The sequence below is a fragment of the Bombina bombina genome, chromosome 5, assembly GCF_027579735.1.
Source record: "Bombina bombina isolate aBomBom1 chromosome 5, aBomBom1.pri, whole genome shotgun sequence".
Classification (NCBI taxonomy): Eukaryota; Metazoa; Chordata; class Amphibia; order Anura; family Bombinatoridae; genus Bombina; species Bombina bombina.
In genome coordinates, this window is record NC_069503.1 from 138,405,071 (window position 1) to 138,421,211 (window position 16,141).

Here is a 16,141-nt window from a genome sequence, read left to right on the forward strand (position 1 = left end):
GACAATACAGGGGGAGGGGGAGAGAAGAGACAAAAAAAGGGGGGGGGGGGAACCCTCCCTCTCCTCTGTCGTTAATGCATCTAGGTTTCTGGGAGAATTTCAGATTGTACCAAATGCATTCAGCTTTTAAGTGGCTTTATTAATTGTAATTGTACCTCTATAGAAAAGGTTTTTATTGGTCCTAACCATTTCCCAAAATAATTACTTAGGGATTTCTCAATATTAGGAGAGACAAGGTACTGTTCCATAATTATAAGATCTCTTGTTACTTTTAAAAATGTAGGAAAGGAAGGAGCCTGCTTAGCTTTCCAGTTTGCTAATATAAGGTTTCTTCCTAATAATATCACTGAATTTATCAACTTATAGTTTCTATGCTTCTCTGGTGTACAGAAAAAGAAGATAAGTGTCACGGTTCCCATGCAGACAGCCAGGAATGGTGGCCCCTTTGAGGGCAAGCGAGGGACTTTAACCTAGGTTCTCTCTTATCCTAGGCTTGTTCTTTTGCCTCTAAGCCATGGCTGCTTCTCTCTATTTGTGTGTGTATGTAAGCCTTTCATTACCTTTCCTTATCCTGCCTGCAGCGCTGGGGCTGGATTCTGGATATTGCTTTGCCTGGATCACCTGTGCTCATTTACAACCTGTCAGTTAGGCTTACCTGGGACTTCCTACCAATTAGCAGCTCATTATCTGGCTCTATAACCCTGTCTTTTCCTGTGCTCAGTGTCAGTTCTTTGTTTCATGTTTCCTGTTTCTAGTTTAGGTGTCTTTGTTCCTGAATCCCCAAGACTGACCCTGGTTAGTGACCCTGGCTCTGTTCATCGTTTACCTGCACCTCTGGCTTCCTTTGATCTTTGCAATACCTTGGCTACTCTCTTGGATTTACCCTGGTTTGTACAGCATACTCGGATCCTTGGTTTTTGTACACAGCCCCCGTGCATTTATTCACAGCCCAGGTGGTTTTCTTACCTGATCAATTTTGGCTGTGATACCTGTAAGGGTGATCACATTACTCTGCTATAGACTCCAATCCAGGTAAGAGCTTTACAATAAGTTTAGAGTCTAAATGAAGATCTCCATCTAGAGGCTTTTTAAGCCAGTAGTTAATTTTTTTTTTTTAATAATTTTTTATTGAGGTTTGAAATAAGGCTTACAAAATTCTTGAAACCAAGATAGAAAATATAAACAAAACAATATCAGAATGCAAACTTAACAATGCTTAGCGTGCCTTACTGTCTTCGAGCCTTGTAGTGATCACAAGGGGCCTCTTTTGGACCTCTTAATCTCCAGAGGGCGGCATTAGGCTCCTTTAGAGTGCAAGAGACCACTCATGGATCTCGTCTAGTAAACCTCGGTTATATGAAGAGTGGTATAAACAGTTAAGGTGAAATATAGGGGGAGGGTTAAGGAGGGTAAAAGAAGGAGAGGAATGGGGAAGGGAATAGGGGGGGTGGTGTTACTGTACTTGATGAAGTAGTCAACTACTTTTCCTTTAGTTAAGACAGGTTGACTAGTTAAGAATTCTGTTTGGACAACCGGTGTTTCCTGAATTTGGCGATGGATTTGTATTTCCCACCTTGTGTATGCTACTAGGGTGCAGATAGGTGTTGATGTTATGGTTCATTTTGTTTAAGCGTGTTTGGTGTAAGGTATTACAGTTTAAGGTAGTGTTCCCATAGTGCTGTCATTTCAGCGTATACCTCCATTTTAGCATATTTTACAAAGTAAAACTCCTCTAAGTCAAGGAACTCTGAGACTCTCTTGGTCCATAGTGTTGTGGAGGGGACCTCTTTGCTTCTCCAATTTCTAGCCAATAGGTATCTGGCACTATTGGTCATGATGTAAAAAAGTTTGAGGCAGTATTTCTGTTTAATGTTAGGAGGTCTACTTAGTAACCAGATTGTGGGGTCTAGAGGGAATTGGGTGTCTAGAACTTTTTCTATTTCTCCAATTATGTCTCTCCAGTAATTTTGGACCGCGTTACACCACCACCACATGTGAGCCAAGTTTCCACAGCCATGTCCGCATCTCCAGCATTGCTTGGATGTGTTGCGGTATAATCGGTGTAATTTAGTTGGGGAGAGATACATCTATGTAAGATTTTTAAGTTGATCTCTTGCATGGAGAGTGAGATTGAGGTTCTCGTAATATTTTGGAAAATTATTGTACTGGTTTGGGGTAGGATTGTTATACCCAATTCATCTTCCCATTTTTCAAGGAAGGGAGGGGTTTGGCCAGGAGAGTTTTGTGTTAGTATTCTATAAATTAATGCAAGAGTATGTGATATTGGAGGAGTCCTTACACAGAGTTGCTCAAAGTTGGTAAGTGGTCGGACCATGTTTCTAGAGTGTTCATGTGTTGTTATGAAGTGATGGACACGGGCATATTGGAACCAATTTTGGAAAAGATAGTATCCCTTGTTAAGTAAGTCTGCTTGCGATAATAATTTTTCATTTGATATGATATAGTGAATGGGGATATCCCTATAGTATGATCCCGGGGTATCTTTTGTTGGTGGTGTTCCTAGTGTAAATTGACCATTATCTATGATTGAGGTTAGTGGAGAGGGTTTGGACGATATATAGGAGTGTGTAGCTATTGTGATTTCCCACATTTTATATGTTTCTGCAATCAAATGTGAGTTATAGTTAAGCTTAGTAGTCGGTTTATCGAGGTTCCAGCACTGTTTTCCTAAGTGTGGAACATTTGATAATGAATGTTCTAATTGAACCCATCTTTTATGTTCGTAGTGTATGCACCAGTCGACTATCCTTTGCAAGAATATGGCTTGTCGATACTTTGATATGTTGGGTATGCCTAATCCTCCTTGGAGTTTTGGGGTTTGCATAGTATTTTTGTTTATCCTGGGGGGACGATGCCGCCAAACAAAATCGCTAAAAGCTTTCTGTAGGGTGGGAATGTAGTTTTTAGGGATCAGGATTGGTAGGGCCTGTAATATGTATAGTAATCTTGGGAATATATTCATTTTTAGAACATTTATTTTGCCCAGCCAGGAGAGCTTCTTAGAGAGCCATGATGATAGATCCCTGATAATTGCTTTTTGTATTGGTATGTAGTTTTGTGTATAGGTTTGTTCGATAGAGGTGGTTAGTTGTATTCCTAAGTAATGTAGGGAGTGGGGTCGCCACGTAAATGGCATTAGAGTTTTAATATTTGCTAGAGCTGTGCTGGTTAAGTTGATATTTAAGGCTTCTGATTTGGAGACATTTATAGAAAAGTTGGACAGTGACTGGAAGACTTGAAATTCCTGTAACATGGGGGTTATTGAGGAGTCGGGATTTGTTAACGTGAATAAAATGTCATCGGCAAACAGAGACATTACGTATGTTTGCGTCCCTACTTGTAAGCCAGTAGTTAATTTTATTCCAGAATTGTATGATCTTCGGACAAGCCCAGAGACAATGGATACGATCTGTGTTGAATTTATTATACCTAAAGCAATTTGAAGAATTATTTACAGCCCATTTACCCATTTGTGCTGGTGTTTTCCCATTTGGCTTGTAGCCAAATCATATGTGATATACCAGCATTGTTAATCAAGGTATTATATAAGAAGAAAGATATGGAATACGACCCCTGATTATAAAGATTAATTGCTGGCGCTAGGTTGCCTAGGTCTCAGTTAGATTCACCCTTACATATGCTTTGGTAAAAAAAGTGTCTTAGTTGAAGATAGGCAAAGAAGCCATGTTTATGTAAATTAAAATCTTGTTTGAGCACGTCAAATGATTTCATGGCTTCCGAGCTCTCTTCTTTTACCTGGATTAAATTTATAATGCCTTTGTTTCTCCACTCTTCAAACACAGTGGATGAGATTCCCAAGGGAAACTCAGGGTTACCTGTTATCGGGAGATATTTAGATAATTTATGACCAACCCGGATTTCCTTCGTGTATCTCTGCCAGACTAAAAGTGCTCCTTTAAATATATGCATTTTTAGTAGATACTTAGGGATTTTAGCATTAGTGCAATGTATTATAGCTTTCAGAGAAAATGGTGTCACTATTTTAGATTCTAGATGTAAATTTGTCACATACTCCTTGCCGGTTATCCAATCTAAAACCACTTTTGCTAGAGTAGCTAAATTATAGAATTTTAGATTTGATAGAGCTAATCCTCCCACATGTTTATGTAAGCTTAATTTTGTAGCGGATATTCAATTTTTTTGTTTTGCCATATGAACCTAGCTGTGCTGCTATTAAATTTTAAGATATCTTTGGTGGTAATAATACAAGGCAAATTCTGTAGTAAGTATAGCATCTTAGGGAAGAGTATCATTTTTATTAAAGATATTCGGGCAGAGAGATTGGCAAATGAAACCATCTTTTAAGATCTTCTTCCATTTTGGCAAATAAAGGAACAAAATTCAAATTATACCACCTATCTGGGTGTCTACTGATTTTGATTCCTAGATAATTAATGGAATCCACTATTTTACAGTCCCTTTAATTCCATTCTGATTAATCGCAAGCATGAGTAACAACAAATAATCCTGGCTCATATTCTGCATCATTGGTCAATACGCACTCTGTTCATCGATGCTTTCTCAGATGCTGTCTCAGCTTAAAGGATCAGTTGTCAAAATACAGAACCAAATGTATAATTATCATATATTTTATTTATGGATGATTTGTACTATTTATACATTTTCAATAAAGCTTGTCATTAAAAAAAAATCTACAGTGTACAGTATTTGAAGCAATTTTGGAAGTATGTTCTGTTTTTGTTTTTTTATTTTTTGTGGACATATACTATGGAATACCAATAAAGATTGTTTTTTATCTTTTACCCGGTCTAAGCACTCTTGAAATACTTCTTTTTTGAACAAACTTTACACACAATCTTAAGATATTTTAATAATTTTTATTCTTCAAAGTATTCACCTGGATGTTATTAATAGGTGAGAATCCTCCAGGTAAATATTTTTTGTTGTCAGTCACACATCTTCTTTGCTTCTCATTTCTACATTTCACTTTGGAGACTGGAATGCTTCTCCTTTGTCGGAAATGCTAAAATATATGCAATAAAATAAATTATGATTAATGATTTTTTTAAATAGTCACTTCCTGGACATTAATATATATCGATAATTGTTGTTCTTTAACATAAAACCCACATTTTTTCTTTCATGAGTCAGATAGAGCATACATTTTTAAGCAAATCTCCAATTTACTTCTATTATCAATTTTGCTTCATTCTCTTAGTATCCTTTGTTGGAGGAGCAACAATGCACACCTGGGAGTTAGCTTAACACATCGGTAAGCCAGTAACAACAAGCATATATGTGCAACCACCAACCAGCTGCTTGTTCCTAGCTCCTGAACCTACCTAGGTATGTTTTTCAACAAAGTATACCAAAAGAATGAAGCAAATTAGATAATAGAAGTAAATTAGAAAGTTATTTAAATGCTCTATCTGAATCATGGAAGAAAGTTTTTGGGTTTCATGTCCCTTTTAATGAAAGGCTGATTTATACCTATTAGCCAATGTGCATTGGTAGCATTTACCTAACAGCCAATGAGCATAAGCAGCTGACTTATTGAATTTACTTTTTCAGACAAGATTTTTTCAATAAACCATAATCTATTCTATGTGATGGAAAAAATGTTGGTGCGAAAAGGTGATTGATGTATATATATATATATATATATATATATATATATATATATATATATATATAAATAAATATACACTGTATAGATCTATCACCTTTTGAATGGAAATGGATCATAACGGCTTCTAGTGCAAGGAAATATGTTCAGCAGTGCCAAAGGCATTTACTGGACAGTTTTTCTTATTTTGATTTTTCAGACCTGGCTTTGACTGATTACTCTACAAAAATAATATATGCTCATTTTGTTTTTATTCTCACAATAAAACAAATGAAAACATTTATAGAGAAACCATTTGGTTTAAAACAGGAGATTTTGCTCAAAAACCTCCACCTTGATTTATCAACGGTCTGTCCGACATGATCCACTCAGCGTATCATGTCCGACAGACTTCGCTGAATGCCCACAGCATACGCTGTCGGCATTTAGCATTGCACAAGCAGTTCTAGTGAACTGCTTGTGCAATGCCGCCCCCTGCAGATTCGCAGCCAATCGGCCACTAGCAGGGGATGTCAATCAACCCGATCGTATAGGATTGGGTTGATTGCTGTCCGCCGCCTGAGCAGCTCTCTTAAGACCGCTGCTTCTTAACTGCTGTTTCTGGTGAGCCTGAAGGCTTGTGTGGAAACAGGGGGATCAGGGGCAATTCGGCCCTTGATAATTCAGCCCCTAATAGTGTGAAAATCTTGTCCAAGGAAACTTTCTGGAAAAAATAATAATACATTTTTTTTTATTGTTTACCTGTTTGGTGACAGTATCGCAGATGACTTTGTTTGCTTGCTCCATAAAGATGTGGAGAGAACACACTTTTAGCAACTGTGGAAAAAAAAAATATTTGTAGACTTATTAAAGGGTCAGTTTACCAAAAAACTTTCTCTCCTTTAATTTGTTACCAGTGATCAATTTTACATGCTGGAGTATATTAAATTGTTAACAAATAGCTCATTAGCTTTTATATTGGCATTTGAAATAGCTGATTTAGCCTGTATTAACCCTACCTATACTGAAAGTTTCTATACCTAGGTACATGCTATTGAGTAACTATGTAGACACAGCCAGCAGAAGAAATTACACTCACAGTGGGAGATGGGAGAGATAAAGCTCTACATTGTTTATTTTCAATTGTTCATCTAAGTATTGTACAGAGACAGAGATAATAAAGGGAAGTGTTAAAATGATAAGATAACAAGATTTGATCTGTCAGCAAGGTAAGCCTATTTTGATGTGCTGTGGTTTCAAAGAGCAAATCCGTTATTTCTTCTGCAAAAAGAAGCATCGATTAGCAATATCTCTTACAGTTTATATGCTGCAGCTGCTATAGCAAGTCATGGGAAACACATTCAGGGAAAAGCAATTTTACAGTGAACTGTCCCTTTAACTGAAGTGGTAGATTGCACAATAATGAGTTAGACATGACATTGGTCTCGTAACATCTACACTCTCCTTCAGAAGTAAATCAAACATTTGTATCTGAATAAAAAGGCACAGACAAAATGTAAATAATTAAATATACTTTGGGCCACATTACAATTGGAGTGATATTTGTGCTCCACGGAGTCATACTTGCGAATGGGAGCTGGCGTTCGCATTGCATAGAAGCTTTGCGCTCCTGAGAGCGTGCTTCCATAGGCTCCAGTTGCGCAGCGATGGCCAGCAATTTAAAATATATATATATATATATATATATATATATATATACGAATATATACATATGTATTAATGTATGTAAATACATATATAAACAAATACATGTATATGGATATAAGCATATACATATATATTTACTGGGAGCACACAGTTCCCATAGACCGCAATGTAAATACACTTTTTTTTTTTTTTTTGTAAAGTATTTTTATTGAGGGAATAACAACTTCCAAGACAAAAAAAAAAGTTTGCTCATACAGACACATGACGCATAGTACATAATAAGATACATATCGCATACTTAAGAGAGAGCGAAAATACAAGATACATAGCAACATATGTACAGATAAATAGATAACACCCTTAACATAGTGTACATATGGCTGTTCCAAATTGAGATGCAGTTAAATGTGTAAAGATTAAAAGGCAAACCTGATATCACCCTCATTTTCCCCCCAATACTGCTGGAGCCACTTTTGGACCCCTGTGTTAAAAGTACTACTCAGAGGGGTTTTAAGTAATGCAGACCTAGGTAAGGCCTACGTTCTACAGGCTCCTTCCCATGACAGCTAGGACCACGAGTAGGTCCCTAAAACTAATAATATCATTAAGGGAAGATGTTCCAGTTAAGCTGAAGAACGTCAAAGATACAAATACCAGACACTACGTCAGAGCTAACGAGCCCCATAGACAGTTTGACATGCACATATGGAACAGATAGGTGATATTCAAATGAGCTAACTTCATTACTAAGATTATGGTGCTGTGTCGTCTATAAACATTAAACTCAGGATAATATTCATAATGGCAGATTATAGGGAAAACTTCAGAAATTAATACACATAAGGTTATTCGTACTGGAACTATCAGTAATAAGATCCTGCAAGCCTTCTGCACACTACTATATGAACAAGCAAAAACTAAGGCTCTACGGACAGAGCAGAGACTACTTCACTCTGCTAAAAGGGAGTGTGGGGGACAAATTATTTATCCCTTACCACACAGATACGTGGGGGGGGGGGGTAGCGGATCCGGACCCAATCCAAGGGAAAATTCACATTAAGCGTCACTGATATCCTGGAGCTACCAAATGTCACTTAAGATTAGCTTTAGGGACGTTAAGTCTAATATGCGGCTGCTAGTGCCTGACAATAGCTTGCTGGAATGTTGGTGAGGTGGAACATAATCCACGTTTGTGACTGCTCACGGGGAGAGTTGAATACTCACCCCTAATAAATTTCAAAACACACCATTTGTTTGAACTACATAGTAAACTTTAGCGCATACACTACTCCAATCGCTGCCTCAATTAATGCATTGATATTGTAAAACTTTCTTACATAAGATAGTTAGCTTATACATATAAAGTAGTTAACATCCCATAATAATAACTATACCTTGCAAGGGTTATTTAGAGACTAAAGAGTTATGGTGTCCAGGGTGATACACACAGGTGGTCTGAGCGAGATTACATGCAAGTACTTAAACATGTAGTACAATCCTCCTTGTTCTATACTAATCCTACTCTAGGAGCTCACATAGGGTTACATTATCTTGTACATACGTGATAGTATATCCCATCATCCTTATAATAGAGACACAGTATTATCTGCCCAAACTAAATGTATGTAGATATCTAGGAATACTATGACAACATGCGGCAGAAGTGTAAACCTGTGGTGTCCTTGTACATTCTAGCCGTATGTATAAATAAAGGAGAATGGTTGCAGACAGTCATGAGAAATACCCCAAAGCGAAAACTATTCTATGTGTGCGTTTAAAGATAAAATATTACCCACTTCAGAGGCATAGTGACAGAAAGTTAATGCATGTATGATCTCTTAGCATAATATAGGTAAAGATGGAAGTGTAAAGTACTTAAAATAGGTAGGACACTTTTATGCTGTTTCAAACTGGCAGATAGTAAAAGCCCTGGGAGTAAAAACAAATCTTTGGCTTGAGTCAATGAATATTGTCCACAGCGGTAGCCAACGCTGTGTTAAGGTTGGCATATCTGAAAGGGCCGGGTGGTTGGAAGTCCTGGGACCCAGAGAAATATCCTCAAACTAACCCACACCTACTCGCCAGCTTTGAATTCCCATCCGAACAGCTGGGAGAGCGGGCGCAGCCTGGGGAAGCTGCTCGGCATGCGATGCAGATGTGTCGGGAAGGTAAGTCCCCGCATCCAACCAGATGGTCTCTCCTCCGTGTGGGGACCGGGCAGCATAAGCGTTAGGGGAGAAGTGTTTCAGCGGCAGCAGATCGGGCAGGTCTTGCAGATTCTCCCCAGTTACCATCTCCGATCTCGGACTACCACCGTCATCCCAAGCGTTAGCAGCAGCTCCTCGGGTGAAGACCAAGGGGAGCAGGGGAGGCTCACAGGAATCTGGCTGCACGCAAATCACTCCCTGGGCCCCGGAAGACTCCATTTCTGGCGTATTGTGGCTGGAGTCATTCTCACAGGTAGGACCCTCACAGGTAATGGGAGCCACAGGAGGCCAATCCTCCTCCGAGCCCGGGTGTCCGCTAATCGATATTAGCCGGTCCAGTCTGCAAAGTAGTTTGCGGTGATGCTCCTCAAAAAGGGCCAATATAGCCATGCGAGTAACCTCCATATTTGCACCGCCTCGTGGTTAGGCCGCACCTTGTAGAGTCGACAAAAAGCCGGGGGAGCGCTCCTAAATCTTGCTCTGTCTTGTGTAGTAGGGTCTCAGTTAGGGGTAAACCTCATTCCCAGGATTTGTGAGCTCAAAGGGCAAATTTGACCCCAAAAAACATAAAGTGAAGACAGGAGCTATTATCATATGCGGCTAGTCTTCTCGGCGGTTAGCTCCGCCCCCGTAAATACACTTTTCAGTGCATTTTTCTTCTAACACCCCACACCCGCCATTTTTAACTCCTTAAAAAACGTTAAAAATTTTTTATGGAGAAAAAAAAGCTACATTTTTTTAATTAAAAAAATAAAAGACCCTCTATTTTGGGGGGTATTTGGGGCACTTTTTGAAAATTAATTTTCTGAGCTCTCGGTAGCAATAACCAGCCACTTGTAATGATTGTTTATTTATAGCACACCTGCAAATGGGCACAATTTTCCGTTTGCCTGTGTATAATAAATTAGCGCTCCACTTGTAATCTAGCATCTTTATGTTTAATTTCTTGTTGTGCTTCTGCTCATAGTAAAAATGAATCCAGCGGAACCAAAAATTTAAATGACTTTGTCAGTCTAGGCTGCCCTTGAGGTTGTTGAAACCATCATTATAGGTCATACACTTCAATGCCCCCTCTCACTGTCTTTTTTAAATTGTCTGGATACTGATAGAGTAAATGTAAATTGCTAGTTTATTAACGTGCTGGAAAAGGGAATACTTAATTAATACAATGACATTTTTCTGTCTTTCAGTCCAGATGCACTTGCCAAGTGAAGTATAGACATATATTTAAGTGCATTGGAGCCCTTTGCAGTTAAGTAGAGGAAAACATGTAAAAGCATATTCATGCAATATTCAAATTTAATAAAGTGTTATACTATGGGGCCGATTTATCAATGTCTAGCAGCTATTATACGCTGTAGCGTATCATGTCCGCCAGACATCGCTGAATGCAGACAGCATACGCTGTCTGCATTTAACATTGCACAAGCAGTTCTGGTGAACTGCTTGTGCAATGCCGCCCCCTGCAGCTGCTAGCAGGGGTTGTCAATCAACCCGATTGTATGCAATCGTGCGGATTGATGTCTTAAGACTGCTGCTTCTTAACTCCTGTTTCCAGCGAGCCTAAAGGAAACAAGTTTTCAGGCTATGATAAATCGGCCCCTATATGTTTACTGTAAATATTATACATTCCAATGTTCCTCACACAGCAGAATATGTTCTATGTATTTCAAAATATATATTCCTATTTATATCTGTATACCTATATAAAATCATGTGTATATATATATATATATATATATATATACGGTATATAGGTATAAATATATATTGTACCAAAAAAAACATCAGATATAAATAGAAATATGAATTTCACAATAAATAGAACATATTCTTATATGTGAAAAACGTTGGAATGTAAAATGTTCATATTTTCATGTCGGTTTATCACACAAGAGAATATGCGATCGGGTTTGCGCGAGAGTAGAGTGTTAGGTATTTTTTTTCCACTTTTTTTTCTCTATTGACTTCTATGGTGGAATTACGTGAAAGTTTGATTTTGACATCACTGTCCCTTTAATACTTACACCGTCTGATTTAAATGGACATTCCTGGGTCTTTTGGTTTTTTGATTTCAGGCAAATAGTCTCCTTGAGAATGAAGTGGATAATCAATGGATTTGTCGCTGGAGTCTGGAAAGAAAAAACATTACATTTAAAAATAATGATAAATAGACAGAGGCCAACCCCTTCCCCTGCAAATAATTTACATTTATAAATAAGGACTTCAGTCATGCACTAAAGCACTATATGTGTGCCTACATGCTTAGAGTTAAGCACTAAATGCATGATGCCTGATACAATGATGTATTGAAAGTGAAGAATAGCCAGATAAGGGGGGGGCGGAGTCCGGAGCCCATGAGAGCAGTCGCATAAACTTGCTGCTCTGATCCTAATTTTTCAATATACACTTATATCTACAGCTTTTAATAGAGTTTGATCCTAGAAAATTCGTCTAACACACCCTGGACTCTTATCTGATAGCTGGCATAAGCCAAACCTATACACGGATGTTACTTTTTTGAATTAGGATCGGGGCTCTCTTTTGAATTCATGTGAGCGGCGGCCATCTTTCCATCCTCGTGGCTGAGGATTTTTACAATTCTACCCGGACTGCCAAGCTACTTTGGGGACTTTTACCATCATCTAGACCCCCCCGGTGGGTTCTCTCTGTAGACCTGTCGTTAAAGAGCAGGGCTACTTCATAAGTCTCTGCAATAACAGCATTGATCAATACCACCCATTAGAAGCATCTAATTGTGGGGATCTATTACCATATTTGTCAAATGGCGCTTGAAGAATTTACTATATATAAGCAGATTAAGGACCTTTTGGATGAGCACTTTCTGCGGATGGGATGCACATTAACGGCAGCTTGGGACAATTGCATCAACCCTAACCGTCAGCCTCAAATTGACATTCTCAAGAGAAAAGATCTTGTTAATAAAGATGGGGCATTGTTACCTCTGCCTACTCTAACCCTTAACGCTCCGGTTCCGGTTCCAACAGAGGCTCAGGTGAGATGCGATATGAGAGAGGAGACTGCTCAACGCACTGTGGGGCAGGCGGATGCTGGGATCTACAAGTTTGCCGGGCCGGCTCCAGGAGATACAGTGAGCGTATCAGTTGCGGCTGCAGCTCTGGCCCTATCTACATTCCGCTTCAGACCTCACTTCTCAGGGGGCAGTAGCTGGAAGCCTAATATGCGGGGACATGTTCTCCAGGACTATTCAGGACAGTACGCTGGACTAGCCTATTACAAAACAGGAGTGGGCTAAACACTAAGGTACAGGAGAGCAAGATTACTGAGTGGTGATTCACGGAGGCCCCAACATGAATAACTGATATAGCCCTATGGATATAGATGGGTCGCTTCATAAGTTATACTGCTCACTTGTATTTAGTACCGCTTGATTTTCTATTCTATGTTTATTTCCCAGTTGCCGGTTGTGGTCTTTTGTTAAGGTGTATATTACCCCTATTTCCTTATGCTTCCTGTATTTACCAGCTATGGTTTGATTGGGGCTATAAGAGTGAAAAACTACACATGCTTTCCATGTAATCTAATGTTGGCTGGTTATTAAGTTATGCGCTCAATGTTTGTTTGACGCACACCCTACAGCACAAATTAATGCTTCTGTACTACCCTTGTTGAGTGGCTTATAGCTATACCTCTTATACTCTGCTGAGATTTCTTACAGTAGGTGGTGCTGATGATATTTCTCTCCTGGGTACTTGCTAGTCTTTACACCAGTTACTGAACGTTTATTATATACACCTTTTACAGTATAGATATAGACACATTTTCAAACTAGTTAAGCCCAATTTATGTTTGCTAACAGTATTTGACAGATTGAGGCTTGACTAAAAGGACTAAATAGCCATATACTGATACCATGGGTAAAGGCAGCCAGTCATAGTAGCTGAAGGGAGGTGTCTGCTGGTCAGATATTTCTCTTCTCTTCCATAGTGAAGGCATAACTTTGCCAATTTTCTCTAGATTCCCTTAGCTGCAATCATGAACAACTATCCCCTATCTCTTGCTAGTATGACCTGGGTCTTGTTGTCTGCGGCCGAGGCGGCGAGATCCCACATTTACCTAGAAGGAAGTGGCAGTCTCAAACCTGTATTTATGTCTGTGATAGCTGTGTTAATAATAACCCCTAATGAGAGGAAATCTTACCCTAGCTCAACATGAGGCTATTCGCATAGTTTGGAGTGTGTTCTTATTTCTCCTCCCCCAGATATTCTCAATTTTTTTTTTCTTTTTTACCCCAATAAGCCTATTATCAGTTTGCTAGCTGAAGTATTTCTCGTGTAAATTTACAGTTGTGATCATAATTTTGCTCACCTTAAAACATGTGTCCCTACCTGTGACTTTGTGTAGCTTCTTTGATGTTAACATGCCATTCAGGGTCGAGTTTAACTGAGATTCTTATATGTTAGACTTTTATGGTATATTTAATCTATGGGCAAAGCAATCTTATTTCTCCCCTATCCAATGAATATGATTCCCCTTAATTCATATAACAGATGTTTCTATCGTATTTCTAATCCCAAAATATCTCTTGTATACACTATATTACCTTGTTCACACTATTAATTTCTTTAAAAAAAAAAAAAGAAAGGTTCTCATTTAAAGATCCATGAGTGGTCTTTCACATTTGCAATAGCCCCCTATATATAGTTATATATCTCTCGTTGAGGTCCAAGAGTGGCCTCTTTTACCATCTAGGGAGCATACAGAATAATAGGCATTATATTCTCATACCATTCCTTTGACCTATCTTCTCAGATATGTATTGTGTTTCTATTCAGAACTGTATCACACTCTACCTGTATCATGTTAATGTTACGTTCTGTTTCATATATTCTATGTATGCCTTCTTCAGAACCTTAATAAAAATATTTAAAAAAAAAAAAAAAAAAAAAAAGAATAGCCAGATAATATGCAGATGTGGTTTTAATTATATTAACTGTTTAAATAAATTAATAAAATAATAAATATAACATGTGTAACGTTTTAGTGTTAATAAAGTAACACACAACACCTTGAAGCCAATTAGCTAGTTATTAATAGGTCACTATTGGGACATCAATGACTGCATAGTATATACATACACACACACATATATATATATATATATATATATATATATATATACAGTATATATATATATATATATATATATATATATATATATATATATATATAATCTTTAAAGTTCTTTAGATCATTGTATATGTGTGTTTGAGCTTAAATACTGCTGGTTCTCATGCAGAATATACATTTTGCACTCTACTACGATGAGAAATACAAGTCCACAAACTGTGAAGATAAAATGCCCTTAAATTTGAACAATTAATAAATTAGTATTGTCCCTCCCATGCGCTCTGCTTTACTCCACACTAGTTAACTGCTTTAAAAATTCAGGTGAGTATTATGTTGTTCCTACTACTCTTTGTGGCTACTCAGTGCTAGCTGCAAATTCATTTGTTCACTGTTCTAACCAATCACTGTCTATTATGTAGCTAGTTCAGCCAATTTGCAGCTTTTTTAAAGGGACACTGAACCCAAATTTTTTCTTTTGTGATTCAGATAGGGTATGCAAATTTAAGCAACTTTCTAATTTACTCCTATTATTAATTTTTCTTCGTTCTCTTGCTTTCTTTATTTGAAAAAGAAGGCATCTAAGCTAGTTTTTTGTTTCAGAACCATGGAAAGCACTTGTTTATTGGTGGGTGAATTTATCCACCAATCAGCAAGAACAACTCAGTGTGTTCACCAAAAATGGGCCGATATCTAAACTTGCAATCTTGCATTTCAAATAAAGATACCAAGAGAATGAAGATAATTTGATAATAGGAGTAAATTAGAAAGTTGCTTAAAATTGCATGCTCTATCTGAATCACGAAAGAAAAAAAATGGGTTCAGTGTCCCTTTAAGGAAACAGTTTACAGACCTTGCTGTTCAGTCTTTCTAAGGAGCACTGGACAAAAACATTGTTACACAAAAGCTATTTATTTTACAGCAAATCCAGCAAAGTAAATAATGAATGGTTATTACTATGCATATACATGTTTAATGTGTTTCATGTTCATATAAACAGCACCAGTAAGTGTTTATTTCATGCAAGACAGCTATTAGTATATATGATAAAAGATGGAGTTATTAGCTAGACAATAAATTTAAGCATAACCGTTGCATGCATTTCTCTGAAATACTTACTGTGTTTACATTAGAATCAACCTTCAGGAGCTTAAATAGAGATGTGTTTGAGTCTTCTTCATTGTAAATCTCAATAGCCCGTGTGACTGCTGAAATATATTGGGCACCCCTTGGATCATCCGTAGGAAATGCTGAAAGCTTTGTCTTCACATTCAAGATGAGAAAAAGGAAAAGATACCAGAAGGTATTTCCCACACTCATATCTACTGATCAACAATCATATCTACTGATCAAAAAATGCCACAATTTATACCCTTAAAACAACTCTTGGTGACTAATATTGAGATGATAAAATCTTTCCAGTTATTTCACAATTGTGTTATTTTAAGAAAATTAAATAGAATAGAATTTTGTAAATAGATTTCACAATAAGCTAGTGAGTCTATAGAGAGCTTGGCAAAATCCCATCCTTTATCTGGAATCCATAATC

At 37.7% G+C, this 16,141-nt stretch overlaps 1 protein-coding gene across 1 annotated transcript; it reads right to left on the minus strand.

Moving 5' to 3' along the window:
- Positions 1–4,870: 4,870 nt before the first annotated feature.
- Positions 4,871–15,912, minus strand: LOC128661394 (cathelicidin-1). The gene is made up of 4 exons (XM_053715652.1): positions 15,712–15,912; positions 11,511–11,615; positions 6,371–6,445; positions 4,871–5,026 (listed from the first exon to the last, which is right to left on the minus strand). Exons 1-4 carry the CDS (start codon positions 15,910–15,912, stop codon positions 4,871–4,873), a joined length of 537 nt encoding a protein of 178 aa, XP_053571627.1.
- Between the last annotated feature and the right edge of the window lie 229 nt (positions 15,913–16,141).